A 21,319-nucleotide genomic window follows, 5' to 3' on the forward strand; every position below is an offset into this window, starting at 1 on the left:
GCTTTCCATAGGTGCAAATTGCTTGCCAAATAAGGTATTTTGTTGCGAGTTTCGATATTTTCTTCTTCTTCTGTAAAATGATTGTCTACTTCGAATTTAGCATTTCCGGACGACGCCAGTGATGATTGTCACGGTGCTTGGCCATTAAACCGAAAGTGGTTACGAATGCTGTTAGGTCGAACACCATTAAACCGAATGGGTCATGTGGTCGAATGTCATTAGACCAAAAGAGTTATTTTTGTCGAAAGCCATTACACAGCGGGATGAGTCCGGGCTTAAGTCCTAATGTGAAGGTTGCGCGTTATTCTCATTAGTATTTTCTTCATATTATCTAAGCTATCAAAGACATTTTCGCTAAATTTTAGGTTATTTGATTGAAAAGTGAATGTTGATAGCTTATCTAAGGGCAGAACTACAGAGTTTTTTTTATTACATAATTTGATTATAGCAACTTCATTTGGTTATTTTCTGTTCCGAAGAAACAGTTTTTTTTTATTGCATACATTATTTCAGCAAAATTATTGATTTGAATGCATTACATCTTAAAATCACTCATAAAAAATCACTAGTTGGTTTAATTGTTGTCATGACATTTTATTTATTATGAATTTTTAATGCCATAATAATAACGATCCCCGCGAATGCTCGCTATAGCAGTATACTCATTCGAAAGTTTTTAGTTTTCCTTTTAAAATGAGCCTATGTTAGTTTTGCGAAAACATGCGGTAAGCAGTCAAACTTGCAAAAAAAAGTCAATGGTCATTACTAATATTATTTTTGAATAAACTATTTATTGCTAGTATAATAACAAGAATACATGCATAACTTTCAAATAACATTGAGAGGATTATCTACAAGGCTTTAACTAGTGAAGAATAGGATGGAGCCGAGTGAAAAGAGTGGTTTCTTAGATGGTGAAAGAGTTCAGGTTGCTTAAAACTCAGTAATTATGTCAACATATGGAAATATGTCGGTAAATGTTTCTGAAACTGAAAACTTACGCAGTAGCTTACTTCATTCTCGTCATTTGGTAAAACTGTTTTGATCAGAATTTGTATTATATTGAATGCTTTTTGGACTCGTATTACTAATAGTTAAAAAGTCCATTTAAAATAAACGAAGTAAAAAAATATTCATCTTAAGGGTAGGCGGTATAACGCAAACTACATAAAATCATGTTTTAAAGGGACTACATGAGCAAAAAAATGCTTATAGTTTTATACGTTTTAACTAAAATGATAAACGCCTTAAATTTCCCAAAAATATATTACTTGAACCAGTACAAATAAAATATTTTTTAGCCGTAATACTCATTAGTAAAAGTATCTTTTCATATCAAGTAAGCCGGAAAAGAATTCGTTTCCCAAATTATTCGTTATTTTATTTGACCCGTTAAAATTTATTAACAGTTTTGGAGCGCCATATTGCGATATAAATTAATTCGTTTTAAATTTTAAAATCAATTCGGCGTACCAGATTTATTACAGAAAAAGCATTTCATCTGTAATGACAAAATACTTATTTTGAGCCACCCTAATAACTAAAAAAGTCAATTTCAAATATCTTTAAATATCCAAAAAGGAATTCAGTGTTCAAGCAATTCTTTAAAAATAAAATATGAGCCACTGCGACAAAATATTTTTGAGCCACCCTAATTAGTAATAAAAGTTTTTTTTAATAAGCTTTAACCCTCCGACACTCGCGCCGTTGTACTTTGTGCAACACCTTTCGAAACTCTAGCGAAATCTTCTTCCAGTACCAGCGGCTGCTCATTCGCGCGAGTACCGGAGGGTTAACATCAAAAACTATTCAGCGTGCGAAAATTTCTAAGCACGGATTCTGAGAAAAATTTCGTCAATAGTTAGTTTATTTTGAGCCACCCTAATGAATAGTAAATGTTTATTTTCAATATGTTTGAATATCAAACACGAATTCAACGTACCAAAATTACATCAAAACATCTTATTTAATCCGAAAGGAGAAAGTTTTTAACTTAAGTACAACTTTTGTAATAAGCCGAATCACACCCCGAATAGAAATGGACGGTAACAAAACCTTAATTTTCGGTGTGGCAGTACAGTAATTTTGCAAAAATTCACAGGTAAGATCAATGTTTTGTTAAAATACAGAAACAATAAACTTTATCATTTCTACAGTTAATTGGAATGTTAAATCGACTGTTACAATGAAAAAATGGAGGAGGATTATGCATTTTAACATTACAAAAAAAGCATTTTTTTTCTTCACATTTTTTTTTCTCAGGAACATTAATATTTAATGTCAATTTTTCACAGTAAAATTTATTGTTACCTGAAATTTTTGTTGTAAATTTACTGCGAGAACTCTACGTCGAACAATGTTGAAACAGTAATTACCATAATATTTATTATTTAATGAACGTTTGAAGTTTGCTATTGTACATTTTTATTCGGGCTGTGTATTAGGTCGAATGGGTCAGTAGATCAAAAGGATCATTAGGCCGAATGAGTTATGAGGCCAAATGGGTAATTAGACCGAATGAGTCATTATGCCAAGATGGGCATAAGATCGAGTGTCATGAGATTTAAAACGTCATTGACTAGTTTGACTCCGTGAGCAGTAACAATTTACTTTCAGTTTGGCCTAACGTAAGCCCTCTGATATAGCGGTCCGTAGCAGTTAGTAGTATCAGTGAACCCTCGTGTAAACCATTTCGTGCCACGACGAATTGTAGTGTTTTTCATGTTAGCCTGAAAAAAATCAGTTGTGTATTTTTCCTTCCTTAAAACATGAGCTGTTCTTTTTTTTCAGAACTGTAATTGTTGCGTTTGTCCCCCTTATTCGTAGTTAGATTCAAAAGAAGTGGTAGCAACGTGTGACAAATTTTTAGGCATTAAGCCAAAGGTCACTATGCCGAAGGTCATTGGGCCGAATGAATATTAAGTCGAATGAAAGTTCAGTTGACTGGAAATTAGACCGAAGGATATGAAGTCGAATAGGCATTAGACCAAATTTTCAATTGAAAAGAGAAAATAGAAACTGAAGATCATCCTGCGGAGCTTTTTGGATTTCTCGGCTTTTATTGCCTGGAGAATATTTTTTAAAATTCTTTCGAATTTATACTGCATGTAAAATTTTCATTGCAATTTATTTGTTATCCGAAGCTGTGCCATTTACCAAATATGCCAAACTTGTTGCGAATATCAGTCGCAAACTGGGCGATTTTTAGTTTTCCCTGTCCGATACTGACTGCTAAAGTTGTACCAATCAAAGACTACGGTTTTTATTCGGATTCCTTGAATTATGAACCTTCGCGACAAAATAATTCTTTGTTGCTCACCCTAATGCATAATAAAGGTTTTTAAATATTGATATGAACAAATATTCAGAGCACGAAAATACTAAACAAACATTCTAAGAAAAATTTCGATAATATAAATATTTTTGAGTCACTCTAATAATAGTCAATGTTTATTCTCAATATGATTTAATATCAAAAAAGAGTTCAACGTCCTAAAATTACATAAAAAACATTTAATTTGAACCGAAACGACAAAGTTTCCTAACCCGAGCCACTGTGCAGTGTGATGCTCCTTTGACGCATGACAGAGACCGCCGGAAGAAGGGTGACACCGACCTGCCGTCGAAAGCATTGGCCCCTCGTAAGCAAACTTTGTTTGCGCTGATTACTCTAACATAGGGGCTATGAATCAGTTTAAGGCCGATGGAGCGGGGCGATGTCGGACAGCACCCGACTTGAAGCGTAAGAGTTGTTTTTTCAGTTATTGAACTGTTTGTATGTTGGAAAATTTTTGGTTTTTCGGTCGACAGTCGAACCGAGCATATAAAATTAGGACTACTAAATGGATAGACGCAACTATTCGAGTCACCGATAATGAATTTAAAACAAATATTTATCCGGCATGCGTCCCATTCGGGGTGTTTCGAATACTGAACAATATTTTTGATAGTATAGTGACCTATTCTGTATAATGACCAATTCGGCCTAATAACAAATTTCCAAAATTTATGGTATTCTCAACTTTTTTATCATTTCCGTAGTAAAATGGCTGAAATAGAAAATATACAATTTTTTTATGGACAGATTTTGCAATATTGCGAAAAAACCGTTTATCGCAATTGGAAAAATAATGAATCTTCACTTCATCTCAAATATCTACTTTGCTGATTTCGATGATGTTCATATCGAATAGTCGGTAATTTTATTACCCGTCGACCAGTAATACGCCGTTATTCGATTCTCGTTATAGTTGGTTCGCTGTTTATACATTCATATAAATACAGTTTTCAGCAAATTGCTGGATTTTTTTGTTCGGCTGTAAATTGCTCAATGACGTACATTTAAAAAAATAGTTTTACACAGCCACGGCCCTAACTACAAATATATTTAAAGTAACCGTTAAAAAAGATGAAGCATTGTTTTCGGGGGTTGTGTGTATTACAGCGCACACTGAGAAACCTTGCATTGGCTGTATATTTGATCTATATTAGCTCTGCTCCTAAAATAAATAAATAAATAAATAAATAAATAAATAAATAAATAAATAAATAAATAAATAAATAAATAAATAAATAAATAAATAAATAAATAAATAAATAAATAAATAAATAAATAAATAAATAAATAAATAAATAAATAAATAAATTAATAAATTAATAAATAAATAAATAAATAAATAAATAATTAAATAAATAAATAAACAAATAAATGCAAATGTAAATAATACTTCCATGGTTTAACGCGACATTAGATTTGTATGCATTATATCAGCTCTATATACGTATATAGGACCGCCAATTATACTACATTTATCCTGTGTTGTTAAACATTCACAATGCTAATAAAAAGCTTGATTGCATTGTAAATGCTGCAATAGGATTTTTATATAATGCTTGTGTTAATTGTGAACCAATATAGTGCTGATTCAATACACCAAATGCTTTTTTTGCACGGGGAAGAGTCCCGTGAAAAAAATACTGTGTAAAAAAATCCGTGCTATTTTGAGAAATCGCGAAAAAAAATCCGTGTTATTTCGAAAAACCGTGCAAAAAAAAATCTAAAAAAGATTTTTTTATTAACAGACGTTCAGTTATGGTATTTGACAATGAATACTGTTGGACATTTTCAATACACAAGTCGGTCGTCAATGTGCCACGTACAAGTTTTTTTTTTAATTTTTCGAGGAGTTTTTTTTAGAAAAATACAAGTTTTTTTGTTCAGTTCGTTAAAAGAGGTTATTGTCCATTGAAAAGCCATAGTCAAAATGGTAAGCTTTTGGGAGTTTGTTTAACTATTTGTAGATTGCACGTGTTTCAGAGATTTTGAACTTCTTAAATGAACTAGTATAGCAAATGCGATACAAAAGAATGTTGTACACACAAAATTTTGAAGCAAATAAAACTTGGGACCTTCGGCACAACAAAAGTAGCTACGTTGTCATATTTGGCCGTTTTTCGGTTTTGTAATATTTTTTGAAAGAAGAAGTTACATAATTTGGTAATCTCTGTTCTAGTCGATATTAGTAGTTTTTATGATGTACTCTAGGAAAATATGCTGGGGTAGTGACAATATTTTGAAGTTCCAGAAACAATCTCCTTTTATTAGATACTTGAGAGTTATTTACATTTGCTCTCGGAGACCTCCAATCCTCCAAATGACTCAATCTGTTCGAACCGAATGCACATTTCAACCACTTAGCATTCAACTCGAACATGTCACACCGATCTGAGAAAGCGATTTGTTATTTGTTGCCAGTCTTGCACTCCTTTCTGGAGCCAGCTAACATACCCAAGCCTGACAGCTAGCAGGAGTCATATATATCTTCACTCAAGCGAAGCGATCAATTTACTTGTAAGTAGGACCACTCATCCACAAACCAGTCATGAACACATCCGCACCAACGAGAATGGATCATGCCAGACAAAGGCCACAGGTCCAGAACCAATTCGACACATCTCAGTAAAGAAATATACTTGTGCCTGTCTCTAACTGTTTGAAAACCCCATTTAATCAGAGATCACTAATTGGTTGATAAAAGAAACATTAGTCGTTATCTACTCAGACCAAACAATACGTATTTTCCCTGCATATTAAAATCCTCGCTATCAGTTTCTAGCTTATTAAACTGAACAAGCAAAACTAATATACTTTGGGCAGTGGTACTATCCGGGGGAACTTTGCGATATACCCGTTGCTCTATTGCCAATGCGATGTGATATCCGAACTGGAACAGTATTTGATAGTAACTAAAAAGCACACAATCCTATAAAAACCAATGCCCAACATTATTGATTTTAAACTACCGTAACTTGATTTATGATTAAAAACTCTTCCTAAAATTGAAAAATACGCGATTTTTACTCATTGGCAGACCATCCCAATTTGCATTGCAAATGTCCAATGTCATTTATTTTCTGCTGCCGTTACTAAACGCCTATTAAACAATTTTTTTTACGTGGTTTCTCCAAATAACACGGATTTTTATTTTGAACGGTTTTTTATTCACGGGATTATTGTATATCTAAACCGGTATATAGAAATAGGTATTTTAAACATAAAATTCGTCTAATAATTCAATTTTTTAGTCTTTTGGCTTAAGTGCCAATACCTTATTTAGGACTGGTGGTATCCAACGGGGAAAAACGATCGGAAATACCTCTGTTCACTGGGCAAGGGACCAGAAATCGACAGTCTTCATTAGCTCTGTCACCCACCGAAGTACGATGGGTAATGAACTAAAAATTAGACATCAGACGATTATAAAAACCCGGGCGATGGTATCTAGCGGGGAAATTAAATAGATCAAATGTGTTGGGGTGATCAGCTGCCGTTGTGTGTGATTCCTCGCTTTGCAGGCAGGGTACGATCACCGTCGCCAATGGGATAATCATATGTTCTTTCTGGGATGTCACCATACCCAGGGATAGCATAAGGGTTAGTGCATTGGGCCGGAGTCTCAAAGGTTGCGGGTTCGAGTCTCGCCTCTGGGGATGGAATTTTTTTCACATGATTGCTTAGCTTCACTCACCATTTCCGATCGTTTTTCCCCGTTGGATATCACCAGTCCCATAAAATTCGTGTTATTTTGCAAAAACTGTGCAAAAAATTCGTCCATCGCGCAAAAACAAAATTCGGTGTACATATGATTACTTAGGAACTTTGTACGTACATAATGAAGTTCGTTTCTTCAATTGGAAATCATTGGTGTGGTCCGCCCATGGTTTTCATTTGCTGCTCATTAGAGTGGCTCGCCGTTGTATGGGAAAACTTCAAAATGATTTAAACTAGCGGGCACAGTACTTGAGTTCCTTTAGTGGTCCCAAAAGCCTGTGGAAAATTTGGTAGCGGTTGATTGCTTTCCGGGTTCGCGCATTGCGATTAAAGTTTGTATGGGATTTTATATGGGGAAATCAATAATTTTGCATTTACGTTAATAAAGATCGCCATTTCACTCAATAAGAAAAACCAGCTTTATAAAACTATAGTTCAAACCTTGGTTAACAACTTTGTCGAAGACCATAACTAGCTCCGATTTTTCAAAAAATAGTTATAACGATTTTAAAACTTATGGATGAATCCAAATGCAGAAATTCATTATTTCTTCCAACACTGCCAGTGCGCCACCGACATCGACATTTAAGACTTAAATAAACGAGAATATATTTATCGCAGAGACTTGGTGTCTCTGAATGAAATGTTGAGAATGTCAAGTGAGAAAATGGCTAGTAACGTACTTACTTTAAACATTTTTACCGAAGACAAACTAACAAAAGAAAATAATTTTGACGAGCCCAAAAATACTAGAAATACAAGCAAGCAGGTTTAATAGATAACATTAGTAAGAATAAATTCCAAAATATGCAGGAAATTAAGAAGAGAGTTCTGTTCTTGACGGTTATTCCGACATGGGAGTATCAACCTGCAAAACGGCCTCTAGACTGGATTTGTTCGGAGCGCAAGACAATAGTGACATCAACCTCCTAGTGGACAACAGTTTCTCTTTTATCCTGTTTTTGCGTTGATGTAATACACTCTAATATTTAAGACGATCTTAGATGAGCAGGACTTGGCTGTTGTGCCAGACAATCAAGCTTATGTTTTTGAAAGGAAGTAAATAAGACCGATCACGAGACAATATGAATGGTGTCAAAATTATTGTCTTAGACTTCGAACTGTAAGGATTTATTCACTTTTGTTTCTGTCAAATAAAGCAGTCACGGGGGGAACATCAAAGAGAAAAAACTGTAATTTTCAACTTATATAACGTGCCTTACCTTTCACCACGGAAACACAAAGCGCTCAAGATGCGCAACAAGTCACAACTGTAAAGCGAATTTCGGGGCAGCTTCGCTGCGTTGGGAAACGGTGTGTAAACAAACTGATTGAAAAATAATCTCAATGTTTAGCACCTGGTGCTACGATCCAAAAAGAGTCCATCGATGCGCTTACTAGTTGCGTGATCATTTGTATGTGCCTGGCGAACCGTTTCTCCACCTCCACCTCTCCATTAATCGCTAATCAATTTTAGATTTAGTTTTTCAAACCTATGCAGTTCTGTACAGACCACCTCTGTGTGTAAATAGAATTTTAAACTGGTCCGCATCAGCCGGATCAATTTGTACCACGTCGATGTAGAACTGACTTCACTTAATTGTTTGTTGTTAGAATATTTGTATATGTATACCTACCTTGCACTAGAATGCCTTTGATGAATGCCGTGTAGCGGAACTTCTCACGTAGATGTGTGCCAAAACTGCAACCCAGTAGATCTTCACAAAAAAAATCGCTCAACACAATTTCCAATCAACTAAACCACACATTCGACAACAACCTATAGAAGTCATTGAACGTAGCAGCGAACTTCCGATATTTGTACCATAGCTCTCTCTGTCTATCCCGTGTAAACATAAAAAAATCAAGTACTCCTTGTTCTCTCTGTCTACTGTCTGCATTGATTAGCCTTGAAACTCCAAGCAAGAATTCACCTTATTTTTTGTAGTAGCGAAGCAAGCAAATCAACTAGCAAAAAGAAGCTCTTCTGTTCGTTCAACATCACTAACATAGTGTTTTCCGTCTTCTTTTTTCATCCTTACGTTTCCTTTCCTCGCTTAGGTTCTGTCTATGAGCACAGATGATTACCGGAAGGCAACGCTATTTGCGACCAGTTCCTTCGATCAGGAGTTCCAGATCCCGGAACTGATCGGCCAAACGGAGATTCTCAGCGAAGAGCACCGGTAAGTTTGGGGGTTTGATTTAATTTAATAATACGTCTAACATATATAAGGAAGCTGTCACAATTGTTGAAGGTGTTAACATTAAAAGGTTAATGCCGACGGTGAGAGGGATATGATTCTTTCGCTACTTCCCATTTCATAACGGTTGTTGTTTCATTATTTTTGTTTTGTTTACAGAGAAAAATTGTGCGCTCACCTGCCAGCACGTGCCGAGGGCTACTCGTGGTCTCTGGTGTTCAGCACTTCGCTACACGGATTCTCGCTGAATTCGCTGTACAGGAAGATGCACAAGCTGGAGAGCCCCATTCTGATAGTCATACAAGATACTGAACATAATGTAAGTAGGATTGGTGTAGTATCTCAGGCGACCAAGTTATTCTGATGGTTTTTTATTCGCTTTTTAGGTATTCGGAGCCCTCACGTCCTGTTCGCTGCACGTATCGGATCACTTCTACGGTACCGGCGAGTCACTGCTGTACAAATTCAATCCACACTTCAAGGTGTTCCACTGGAGCGGGGAGAACCTATACTTTATCAAGGGTAACCCGGAGAGTCTGGCGATCGGTGCTGGAGAGTGAGTACTTTTTGTATTATTAGCTATATTCAGGGGCGCCATGGGGCATCGATTCCTATCGGTCTATCTTTAGAAAAACTTGCTGGACATTTAAGAATTGTTCAGCGGAATTTGCGTCTGCGTTAAATCGACAATTATATTTCAATTTAAATTGTACCTAGCCAACTAAAATAATTTCAGACTCCGCTTTCTGGTAGTAATTAAAATCAATACACACAAGTCACTTTGTGAGCGTAGGATACGTTACAGTTAAATTCAATTCCGCGTAAATGATCGCATATGCGTTCAAAGCGACTTCAAAATTTCAATTTCTGCTAGATTTAGTACATACCGTTCATGGTTGATCATCAAATAATTATGTATCAGTGAATTTAAATTAGTTTTGTTTGGAGGCTCTTTTATTTGGACCACCATACAATTGAGGAATCAAGTTAATCATGGTCTAGCGACGATCATGTAGGTTGCTTGGTTCAAATCCAAATCATGGCTCATGGCCTGTAAAACGAGATGCTGCTCTGCTATTAACCAGTGCTTCAGCTAACTCGTTTCCTTCTATTTCAACGAGCCCTGGCAGACATATGTATTAAAGGTTGGCTGTATGAACAACGTATGTCTAAGGTATGCCAGTGGGAATCCGGCGTTGCCTAGGAACCAAAGCGGCGCAAAACTGCTGAGGATCCGCCGGACGAGCTGGCAGTCGATCAGATTTCGGAAGTAGCAACTTCTCGCAACTCGCGAGAAAACCTGTGATCCACAATCCAGCCTAAGGGTTATGGCGGACAGCGATACAAAGCACTGTAGATAAGCCAGATTAGGCGGTGACAATTTTTGGTTAATAGTATTTTTTTTCCTTAAAATTGAAACAATATAGCATCGATTTCTTATGTTTGACCAGATAATTGTCATAGAATCAAAATAAAATTGGAAACACAGGCAAAATATAGACAAGAATTTCAATCCACTTGGGATGGACTTTCCGTCAATTGTTATTTCGAAGAGTTTTGATTCGAGCCAATAATAAGCCTTTCTATTCCCGTTAAATGGTTCAGAATTATTTCGTGAGAAAAACAAATCACTTTACACCGATAAAACCGGTCGAGGTTCGATAGTTTATGATAAAGAAACAATCTCGTTTGGCTTGACATCTGACACTATTTGTAGTTGTAAATGCACTGGCAGAAATCTTAAACTTTGATGCATATTTCAACGATAAGTGGCAATCAACGTTGAACATTTTTTAAAGAAATTCTATTTTTATCTAGTATGAAGTTTTATCCTATTTTCCTTTTTTGAGCAAATATTTATTAATAATTTCGACCTTTTGTACGATTTCGGAATTTTGTACGATTTTGGGCTTTTGTACGATTTCGGCTTTTTGTGTGATTTCAGCCTTTTGTACGTTTTCGACCTTTTGTACGATTTCGGAATTTTGTACGATTTCGGCCTTGTACGGTACAATGCACAGTAGAAGAAACCCGACCAAAAGGCAATTAATTGGAAGCCGCCGAAAAAGTACGACATTATATACACCAAAAGTTGCGGTTTTTTTTAGGAAATAAAATGTAATTAAATTTGTACACCGCACGCAACTATGACCGGAGACATGGGGCTTTGAAAATCCGGAACATTACCGGTTTTCTTCAAATCTGAGGCCTAATTCGGAATCCGCAGTAAAAGTGCAAAGAATTATAACCTCAAAGTTGCGGAAAACTCTAGCGATCAAGATACAATCAAAGACCGGAGATATGGGGCTTTGAAGATCCGGAACATTACCGGTATTCATCAAATCTAAGGTCTAATTAAGAAACCGCAGTAAAAGTACAAAGAATTATAACCTCAAAGTTGCGGAAAGCTCTAACGATCAAGATGCAATCAATTTTTTTCGCCGCACGCACTTGTGCCAGGTAAATTCGAAATATTTCGAAAAAACACGTCCCGACCCGCAGCTGGAATAAATATTTTTTAAAGTACCCAACCCGACCCGTATCAGATGACAATAAAACCTAAATTCCTACAGGTACAGGTTCGGGTCAGATATAGGGTAAAATTACTCGTACGCGCCCATCTTTAATACAATAGAGGACAATTCTTTGTACTTTTACTACGGCTTCTGAATTAAGCTTAGATTTGATAAAAACCGGTAATGTTCCATTTTTTCAAAGCCCCATATCTCCGGTCACAAGAGCGTGCGGTGAACAAATTTGATTGCATCTTGATCGCTAGAGTTTTTCGCAACTTTGAGGGTATAATTCTTCGAACTTTTTTTAGCGGCTTCTTAATTAGGCCTCAGATTTGGTAATGTTCCGGATCTTCAAAGCCCTATATCTCTTAATACCGGTAATGTTCCGGATGTTCAAAGTCCCATATCTCCGGTCAAAAGTGCGTGTGGCGAAAAAATTTGATTGCATCTTGATTGTTAGTGCTTTCCGCAACTTTGAGAGTATAATTCTTTGAACTTTTTCAGCGGTTTCTTAATAAGGCCTAAGATTTGGTAATGTTCCGGATCTTCAAAGCCCTATATCTCCGGTCAAAAGTGCGTGCGGTGAACAAATTTGATTGCATCTTGATCGTAAGAGTTTTTCTCAACTTCAAGGATATAATTCTTTGAACTTTTTCAGCGGCTTCTTAATTAGACCTCAGATTTGATGAATACCGGTAATGTTACGGATTTTTAAAATCCCATATCTCCGGTCACAAGCGCGTGCAGTGAACAAATTTGATTGCATTTTATTTTTTAAAAAGTTCCGCATCTTTTGGTGTATATATTGTGTCATACTTTTTCAGCGGCTTCCAATTAATTGCCTTTTTGGTCGGATTTCTTCCATTGTGCAATGCTTCCAAGACAATCGTTAATGCCGATATCGTTTCCCCTATGACTGACATACATGCCACTCGTTCCGCAGATTATCGTATATTATTTTTGTCGTCTACCCTGGGCGCACTGCTTTCCGATTCTTGTGTTTATTTTTTTCATTTTTGGTGGTGAGCAATGGTCAGGTTTACCGTCTGTCGTTTGCTGATCATCCCGTCTGCTTTCTCCTTCGCTCGTGTTTGTGTTCATGTCGTTGTCGCTAGAGCTTTAATTTCACTATTAAATCTTTGGTGCTTTTTGGGTTTTCGAGTGACTCTGGTATAGCCGTTTTCGTTCTTGTTTATTTCTTCTCTAGATATGTTAACTATTGGCTTGGGGATACCGTGGAATATTGTTTGTCCGGGATTTATTTTTTGGTTGGTTGTCTGTGGTATATCAGCAGATATCGAAGGTTGTTTCGTGGTGTTGGTTTAAATGCATGAATTTTCTTTAGCTGTACATGGCAACCCCCGTTGAGTATACCAGTGAAAAAGTTTCTCGAAGTGTCATTTGTAACGGTTTTCACTGCTCAATATTTCGACATGAATCTTTTAATATAATCAGTGCTAGTACGAGATGTCAAATCGTGTAGGCGAATTTCCGTCAGGTCAAAATCAATATAGGGGAATTATGGTTAAAACCGACACTTTAAGCTTAACACTTTTTCTGAGTTGTCACAAAATCAATAAAATTAAAAATTTTATGCGGAATTCTTCTTCAGAAAATTCTTAACAAGACTTAATTTTTTCAGCGCTTCAAAAAAATTATTTCATTAAAAATTATTGGTTGTAAAACTTGTAAAACAATTTCTTTATTTTCTCTCCACGTTATTAAAATCTTTATCTTTATTAATAATGAGATATATGCGTGATTAATAAAGTGTGAGTTTGTATGATGCAAATATGTGCTTTTTATAGGTTCATCATGTAGTGAGAGGAAGAAAATTCGAAAGGTAGTACTATAAATAAGAGTATTTTACGCTATAGGATTATTTCTTGATATGGGTATTTCCAAATAATCCTTACGCACATCATTGCAACCTTCAGTGTCATTTTATTGCGTAAAAGAAGATTTGCAATCGTTCTACGTTCTGCTAATCGGATTCATTCATTTATAAGTGACACACAAACTATCTATCTAAAACTGACTTTTTCAGATTTGATTTTTCGGACCCTAATCATCAACGATCTATTGGGGTATACATCATCAACGATCTATTGGGGTATACATCATCAACGATCTATTGGGGTATCATCAACGATCTATTGGGGTATACATATAATCATTGTCTCATTGTGATAAAGTTCGTCTATGACAAACCAAGAGAACACTAGAAATTCGGTTTGATGAGTTTTTTGCAGAAATAGTAAAAGCTTCGATAGAATCAGATAAGCAAAAATTCCAATTTTTGATTTTTAAAGAGACTTACAATAAATAAACACAGTAAAAGTATTTCTGTGTATTTCTGCCATTACCATAGAGTGCTAGTAGTCTAATTGAAGTGTCACTAAAATCCCATTTGTATTTTGTAATGAATCGCAAGTATACACAACCATCTTAACAGCGTGTCGGTTTTACCCTAACAGCGCGCATTTTTTTTTATAAAATCAATTAAAAATATTGAATTTCTCAAACTCATCTTCAATGCACCTAGTTGATCATAGGAAAGGCCGATAATAAAAGGTATTGAAAAATGTGGTGATTTGAAAAGCTTTTGTTCGGTTAAAACCTTAAAATGTACCAACAAAATTTAACATCCAGCCGAGTATGAACGCTGCTGTCGTATGTTTTGTTTATTTTTATGATATTCGGCGTACTAACGTAAATTCAATTTTTCTTCACATGCTCTACATAAACGTACTAATAATGAAGTGTCATTATGAAATTAATAAAAATTTGATTTCTAGGAAAGGTTGTGGGGTGTCGGTTTTACCCACAGTGTCGGTTTTTTCCACAATTCCCCTACAGGGGGCGTTGACGTTTTCATATTCCACGTCGTGTTGCATATTGTTCTTCGCTACCAAGCTTTCTGCCTCAGCTAAGGGGTTGAATTAGTTGTTAGTACTACTTGTCTCGTATGATGTAATTGTATATAGGATACTTCTGAGAACAAAAGTTCCATTTTCACATTAAGCGACTTTTTTATCTCGCTGGGAAAAGTCAATCGCGATTGTGTTCGCCCGTAGTGGGCGACATTTATTTTGTGGTTCACTCATTTCTCTCGTAGTCGGGGGCATCTGGACGTTGCCGTTCTATGGTCTACACGCTCAAGTAGTTTTTTTTTGTTTGCGTGCTATTCACAAGCAGTATGTTTTTCGACTTCTGATCAGTACGAGATGAGGATAGCAGACTGTACAGATTGTTCATAGAACTGACACGTGGCAGTTTGTAGGTTATAGGTGCACAGTGTGGTTTGGGTATAGCGGATACCAGGTTTCAGGCTTATAAAGGAAGGAATAGAGCGATTTATCTTCATTCTTATCACCCGTACACCATAGGCCATGACGGGGAAAAATTCCTCCAAGAATCTTTAACCCAATTATAAGGCGGTGGCAACTATATTGCCACCTTTTAGCTTCGTTCATAATGCAGGAATATGAAGTGAGAAGTGTTCCAATCTTATGAAATCTACTTGGTAGGAGTCTGGCAACCCTTCTTATTGCTTTTTATTGAGATACAGTGAAAAGTGTCAGATTGGTGAAGAGTTTTTTAAAAAATACAGCGATTTCCTTTTGGATAATAAAATTAGCTCGATTTTGAAAAAAATCCTAGACCCTATAAGTTGGTGATGCAAATTTGTAAAAAAAAACTATTTTTAATCCGAAAATTTGGTTTATGAGTGGTAAAAATTGCATAGCAAAAAATATAATGAATGAATGAACGTCGGTAGTATATGGTCTCATTTTTCAACTTATACTCAGAATACAGGGGTTATTTACTTTTAATCAGGTAATAATCAGTAACCCATCTTAATTTCTTTCTGAATTTCTGATCTAGCTCGATTTGTCTTTATATTTTTACCAATCTCGTTGGAAACGCATCAAACGTTACGAAAACTGACGTTTTCTAACGGGCAGTAGCAAGTATATTCTCAAAACAGTTTTTACTACGAAATAAATGTAAATATATTCTAAACTAAGTGAAAGAACCGCGTTTTTATTAATATAGCATTCATTAATAGCCCTAAACTCTGGGCCTTATAAAGGGTTAACGAATTTCACTTCATCGTATTGCTATATGAATCCGCGCATGGCGGTGGTACCCGGAAACAAATTATGTAGCCTTATGTCCACTACGATATCCGTCATAAACACAGGGATCGTAACGTTAACTTTTGTTCTTCAAAGTGTTTCATGTTATTGTTTTAGATAAATTGATCTAATGTGAGACAATTTCGGAAGTGTATCAATACCACATTTCGCACATGTTGAAGCTGAATGAAGTTAACTTTATATTTGGCGATAAACATTTTTTCTTCAAGCAAGTGCTCTATTTTCCGTAAAAAAGAATGAATCCTCCTGGTTTTTAAAATTAATAACAACGTTGCAAGATCCTCTCTATTCCTATATAGGAGCGTACTTGAACGAAGCATGCCGGATAGCTGTTTATTGTTTAGTTCATCGTTCACTGTGAATCTAACCAGTGTCGTTGGTGCCTGGAAACACACTCTGTTACTTGAAATCTTTGATAGTTCCAGACATGTGTTAATGCTTTCCACTTTGGGCCACCAAACCATTGAAGCATATGCAAACATTGGTTTAATAACTGAAGTGTGCTGCCAGTGCGTCATTCTTGGTTTCAAATTCCATTTTTTTCCAAATGAGACTTCGGCAATCAAATATGCATTTTTGGGTGTTTTTCATTAGTTTTTTGATATGCTGACTCCTCAGCAGTTTACTCTTATTGCACTAAGATATTTTTTTCCGTGGGATTGTTTAGCTTCAATTTTCCTTGTTAATGAAATTGCGGTGATTCACCTTTTTACACCATTGCCAGATTACTTTTGAAGCTTTTTGTATATGCTCCGAAATCGTGGATTCATCCATGCCCCTAACAGTGATGACAATATCGTGAACCATTGCGTCGAATACCAGCGCTTCCAGATCGCTTAAGAGTCCATCAAATTACCAGGGACCACAGAAGAGGTGACAGCACTCCTCCTAGAGGATAACCTCTAGTGGAATCATGTCTTGTGCAGGAATCTTTGTTAAACATTTGTTACTGACTCTTTGGCCAATTTAATTTTATTATACATAGACCTCACCTTCCCGCTCGTTCTCTCAAGGCTGTGACTCCACCGTAGGAATTCTCTTTTCGCATCGCAGCTCTTTTCATACTCTGTAATCTGTCCAGCTTGACCGGATCTTAATTCCAACGCTTTCATTTTCAACCGCGTGCTTTAGATTGTTCTGTGACACATTCTGCTTTGGCTGACATGTTGAATGATGTCAGTACTGAATGGCGCAGGTGGTGAAACCGAATTTTTAAAAAGAGATAAAGTTCCCGATTTTCCATATGATTATACTGTCACTTGGTGGTGGGTCCACAGGTAAATCATCAATAAATATATGTATAGTGTATGCAGAAACTATTAGTTCCATTATGGCAAACATGGTCAAAGCAGTGAAGCAACTATATGGTTCAATGGGTTGTAATCACTGCCGGCTCCACCTCGGAGCGAAGAAGTTCGTCAACGTGGTGAACTTTATTTCTCCGGTAGACACAGATGAGCATCTATGTAAAAGATCCTGGTGCTCCTGGAGAAAAGCGAGAAATTTCTAACGCAAGTCGAATTGCAGCCTTCTGATGGTTTTGCTGGACTGGAAAGTACAGAATGAAAGACGGAAGGCAAGATGCCGAAATCCTTCTGCGCTCGTAAAGTCGGTGTGACTGGCCACACGGTAGAAAAGCATTTAGTTAACATGAGCATTCCCATGAGAAAATGAAAGTCGTGGCTCTCCATGTCGGAAGCGCAAGCGGCCACACAAAGGCACGAAAAGTACCTCTCCTATACAAAGTCCCCATAAAGATCCTGACATCCATGTGGCCAACAATCAGTGAGAAGAGGATGTTAAAGACTATGTTAAAGATGTCTTCTAGTTATTCTTGTAATTAACTAGGAGGTGTACAACACGAAGTGCTTTCCGGAAGTTGCAACCTTCATTAAGAAGCATCACCCGAAGGACGTTGTCGTGTTGTGACCGGATGTGGCTTAGTTACATCACTAGGGTGACCATATCAAAATCCAGGACAGCCGACTAAGGACTAGCTCTCGCTCTGTCTGCCAAAATTTATCCCAGGTTTTCGATAAACACAACACGTTGCTGAGTGTCTGGCAGGCAGAGCTCTGTCTTTATGAGAATTCGATCGAAGTTCTTGCTACACGGCAATCAGCGGATATTTCAAGCTATTGTTTGAGAAAGTTTGAGCAGATGCGATGAAATATTTTGAATTCGTCTACGAAGGACTAACAAGGAGTCTTCAGCACAAATACACGTCACTGCAGTAAAGCAGAAACATCAACTGTTCTAAGTAGCTTCCCTGAGCTATTCATGGCGAAATTCAAACAAAGAGAAACGAAGGTGAGTCGGTGCAGCAAATTTGTCCGCTAGACCTAGCAGAATTGTGAAAGCGCTAGATTTTTGTTCCAACCGGACTACATTCATATGACTTTACTCAGAGGTTAGAAACAGCTATTATCCAGAGAAATGGGTATGGCAATCAACATATTCGTGGTATATCTGTCAATGAGACTTTTCTCATGGATGTTGCCTGTTTTTAGGTAGATTTTATCTACCCAAATTCGTAAAAAGGGCATCTGTCTAGAAATTTATTTATTTATTTATTTCCTTATCTTCGGTATATACCGTACAGACGCATTTTGAAACTATATATTTCTTATTAATATCTTATATCTATGCTTGGAAACGTTAAAATCATACACTGAAGAAGCTTCGTTAAATCTGCGGCAACATCTTTCCAGTGGATTATTTTGTCCATATGAAGTACGGTGTCTAGGGATCCACAACAGAGTGGGGTTACGGAGAACACGAGGAGGCGCATACAAATTAACGCCCGAGAGAAGATCGGGACTGTCGATATTACCTGACAGCAAGTCGAAAACAAAAACTCTTTGCAGGAAGATACGGCGAGTCGCCAGAGTCTGCAGACCGAGTAGCATACATCTATCGGCATAAGGAGGCAACACAACTGGATCATTCCATGGAAGTTTCCTGAGGGCGAATCGCACAAATCATCTTTGTATACGCTCTAGTCGGTCAATTTGAACGGCATGGTATGGTGCCCACACTTGCACAGCATACTCCAGAACACTTCTGATCAGGGCACAGTAGAGTGCCTTTAGTGCGTAGAAATCATCGAAGTCCGCCGTGTTCCGCTTTAAGAAGCCCAGCATTCCGAAAGCCTTAGCAGTTGTCGCGGTGATATGGTCGGAAAAGCTCAACTTCCTATCGAAGAGCACTCCCAAGTCACGGATCGAGTCGACGCTTTCAATTGTTCTTCCTTTTAGGCTGTATTCATAACGTCCTGGAGTAAGCAAGCGTCCGAAACTGATTACTTTGCATTTATTAACGTTGACTTCCATTCCGTTAAGCGTGCACCATTCTTGAATAGTACAGATATCTTCTTGAAGCACTACGGCGTCAAGTGCAGAAGCGATAGTTCGGAAGATTTTGAGATCGTCCGCGTACAGCAATGTCCCAGACTTGATCCGACTACAGATATCGTTAATAAACAGAATAAAAATAAGCGGGCCCAGATGACTGCCTTGCGGGACACCTGTGGGTGTTCTGAATGTGCTTGAACGCGTATTTTTTATACTCACGAATGCCGAGCGACTGCAACCAGTTAGTCAACCAGGTGGGAAATCCCAAACGCTTTAATTTCAAGATTGCGATGTTGTGCGGTACTTTGTCGAAAGCTTTTGAGAAATCGACGTAAATTGCGTCCACCTGACGACGCTTCCCGACGGCGGGAAACAACTTAGAAGTGTAGGCTATCAGGTTAGAAGTTGTTGATTGTTTTGTGACAAACCCGTGTTGATACCCCGAGATAATGTGGGATGCAGCTGCATACGTGACGTTGTAGACCAGCTTTTCGAGAACTTTGGAGAGACAGTTTAATGATGAGATACCTCTGTAATTTTCGACGTTGTGAATATTTCCAGCCTTGTGAATGGGAACGATAGCAGCTTCTTTCCAGGCGATAGGAAAAATGCCTTCAGCGAGAGAGCGATTGAAAATGATACACACCGGAAGAGACAGCACGTGGGCGCAGCTTTTTATAAATTGGGGCGAGAGATGATCGGGGCCAGGCCCTTTCGACGAATCAACAGCAGTCAGAGCCTTCAAGACGTCAGCTCGGCTTACAGTGGGACGGGGGAGATTTATGTTGTACGATGGTAATGTTTCCAAATACTCTTCCGAAGGGACGGTATAGTCGCTTCTAAACACTCCGCGAAAGAAATCAGCAAACAAATTTACGGTATCAGCTGGAGATTGCGCGCTTGCGTTTCCAAGGAAAACGTCAGTGGGAGTACTACCAGATCGTTTTCTGCTGCTAACGAATTTCCAAAATGTTGCGGGGTTATCGCGAAGGCTATTTTGCACATGATTCAAATACTCACGAAAAGCGGAATTCCGGGCCGTTTCGTATTGCAGCTCTATCCGCCGAAGAGTAACTAATAAGTAACACCCATGAGAAAAGCCTCTTTGACATTCTTCCAATATTTGTTTCAACGTTACTTAAGCAGGTATACCATTTACCATTTCTTTGCGAAATGACTGTTTCCAAAATCTGGGTAGTTTGTTAACGTACGAAATGTTTTAACGTACGTGTGATATGAATGAAAGCTTTGAAGAAAGTCGGGCGCTGGCATAGGTCTGCTAGGCAGATTCGCCGCACCGGTTCACCTTTGTCTCTCCTTGTTTGAATTTCGTCATGAATAGCTCAGGGAAGCTACTTAAGACCGTTGATGTTTCTTCTTTACTTCAATACATGTAGCAAGAACCTCGATCGAATTCTCACGAAGGACGTTGTTTCTCTTTGCAATTACTATGTAAGAGAACGAAATTGAAAAGAGCATTAACCCTCCGGAAGTCGTGCGAATGGCCCACTGAATGAGCAGCCGCTGGTGCGCTAATACGATTTCGCTAGATTTTCAGAGCAGCGTGCACTCAGTGCACTAGCGCGACTTCCGGAAGGTTAACGAACGATTATTGAAAGATTAAAAGAAGACATTGGATGGTACAAATGGGAGATTTGAGTGTATTGGGCATTTTTTCTTGAACGCTCTTTAAAAATACGATTAAGTCGCAGATATGGTTACGGTCGAAACTGTAACTGCGACCTTGCAAGAGTGAAAGAAGTGGAAACCTAATGATAATAATATAGGTTTATAGGACAAAAAGCAGCACGAATCAAGCGCTTTCTATGGCATCCCAGGAAACCAGGACAGTTATTTCAAAACCATGACGTATGATCACGCTACACATCCCGTAACTCGATCACTGGAGGGGGTGAAGTGTTTGAAAATCCCACTGCGTCCACTTGAAAACCTAAAGCGGAAGATCTTTACGAGCAATTTCGTGACGAAACCCGGAAATGGCCTGATGAATAAGGTGAGCAGAAGATGCTAACAT

At 37.5% G+C, this 21,319-nt stretch overlaps 1 protein-coding gene across 19 annotated transcripts in view; it reads left to right on the plus strand.

Annotated features, from left to right (window-relative positions):
• LOC131684306 (TLD domain-containing protein 2) overlaps nt 1-21,319 on the plus strand; it is a 688,368-nt gene that overhangs the window by 663,573 nt on the left and 3,476 nt on the right. For all 19 annotated transcript variants that reach the window (XM_058967047.1, XM_058967051.1, XM_058967048.1 and 16 more), the window contains 3 exons: nt 9,113-9,234; nt 9,412-9,571; nt 9,639-9,808. In XM_058967047.1, the coding sequence (XP_058823030.1) occupies nt 9,113-9,234; nt 9,412-9,571; nt 9,639-9,808 (452 nt within the window). The remainder of the gene's footprint in view (nt 1-9,112; nt 9,235-9,411; nt 9,572-9,638; nt 9,809-21,319) is intronic.

This window comes from Topomyia yanbarensis, chromosome 2, assembly GCF_030247195.1.
Source record: "Topomyia yanbarensis strain Yona2022 chromosome 2, ASM3024719v1, whole genome shotgun sequence".
Taxonomy (NCBI): domain Eukaryota; kingdom Metazoa; phylum Arthropoda; class Insecta; order Diptera; family Culicidae; genus Topomyia; species Topomyia yanbarensis.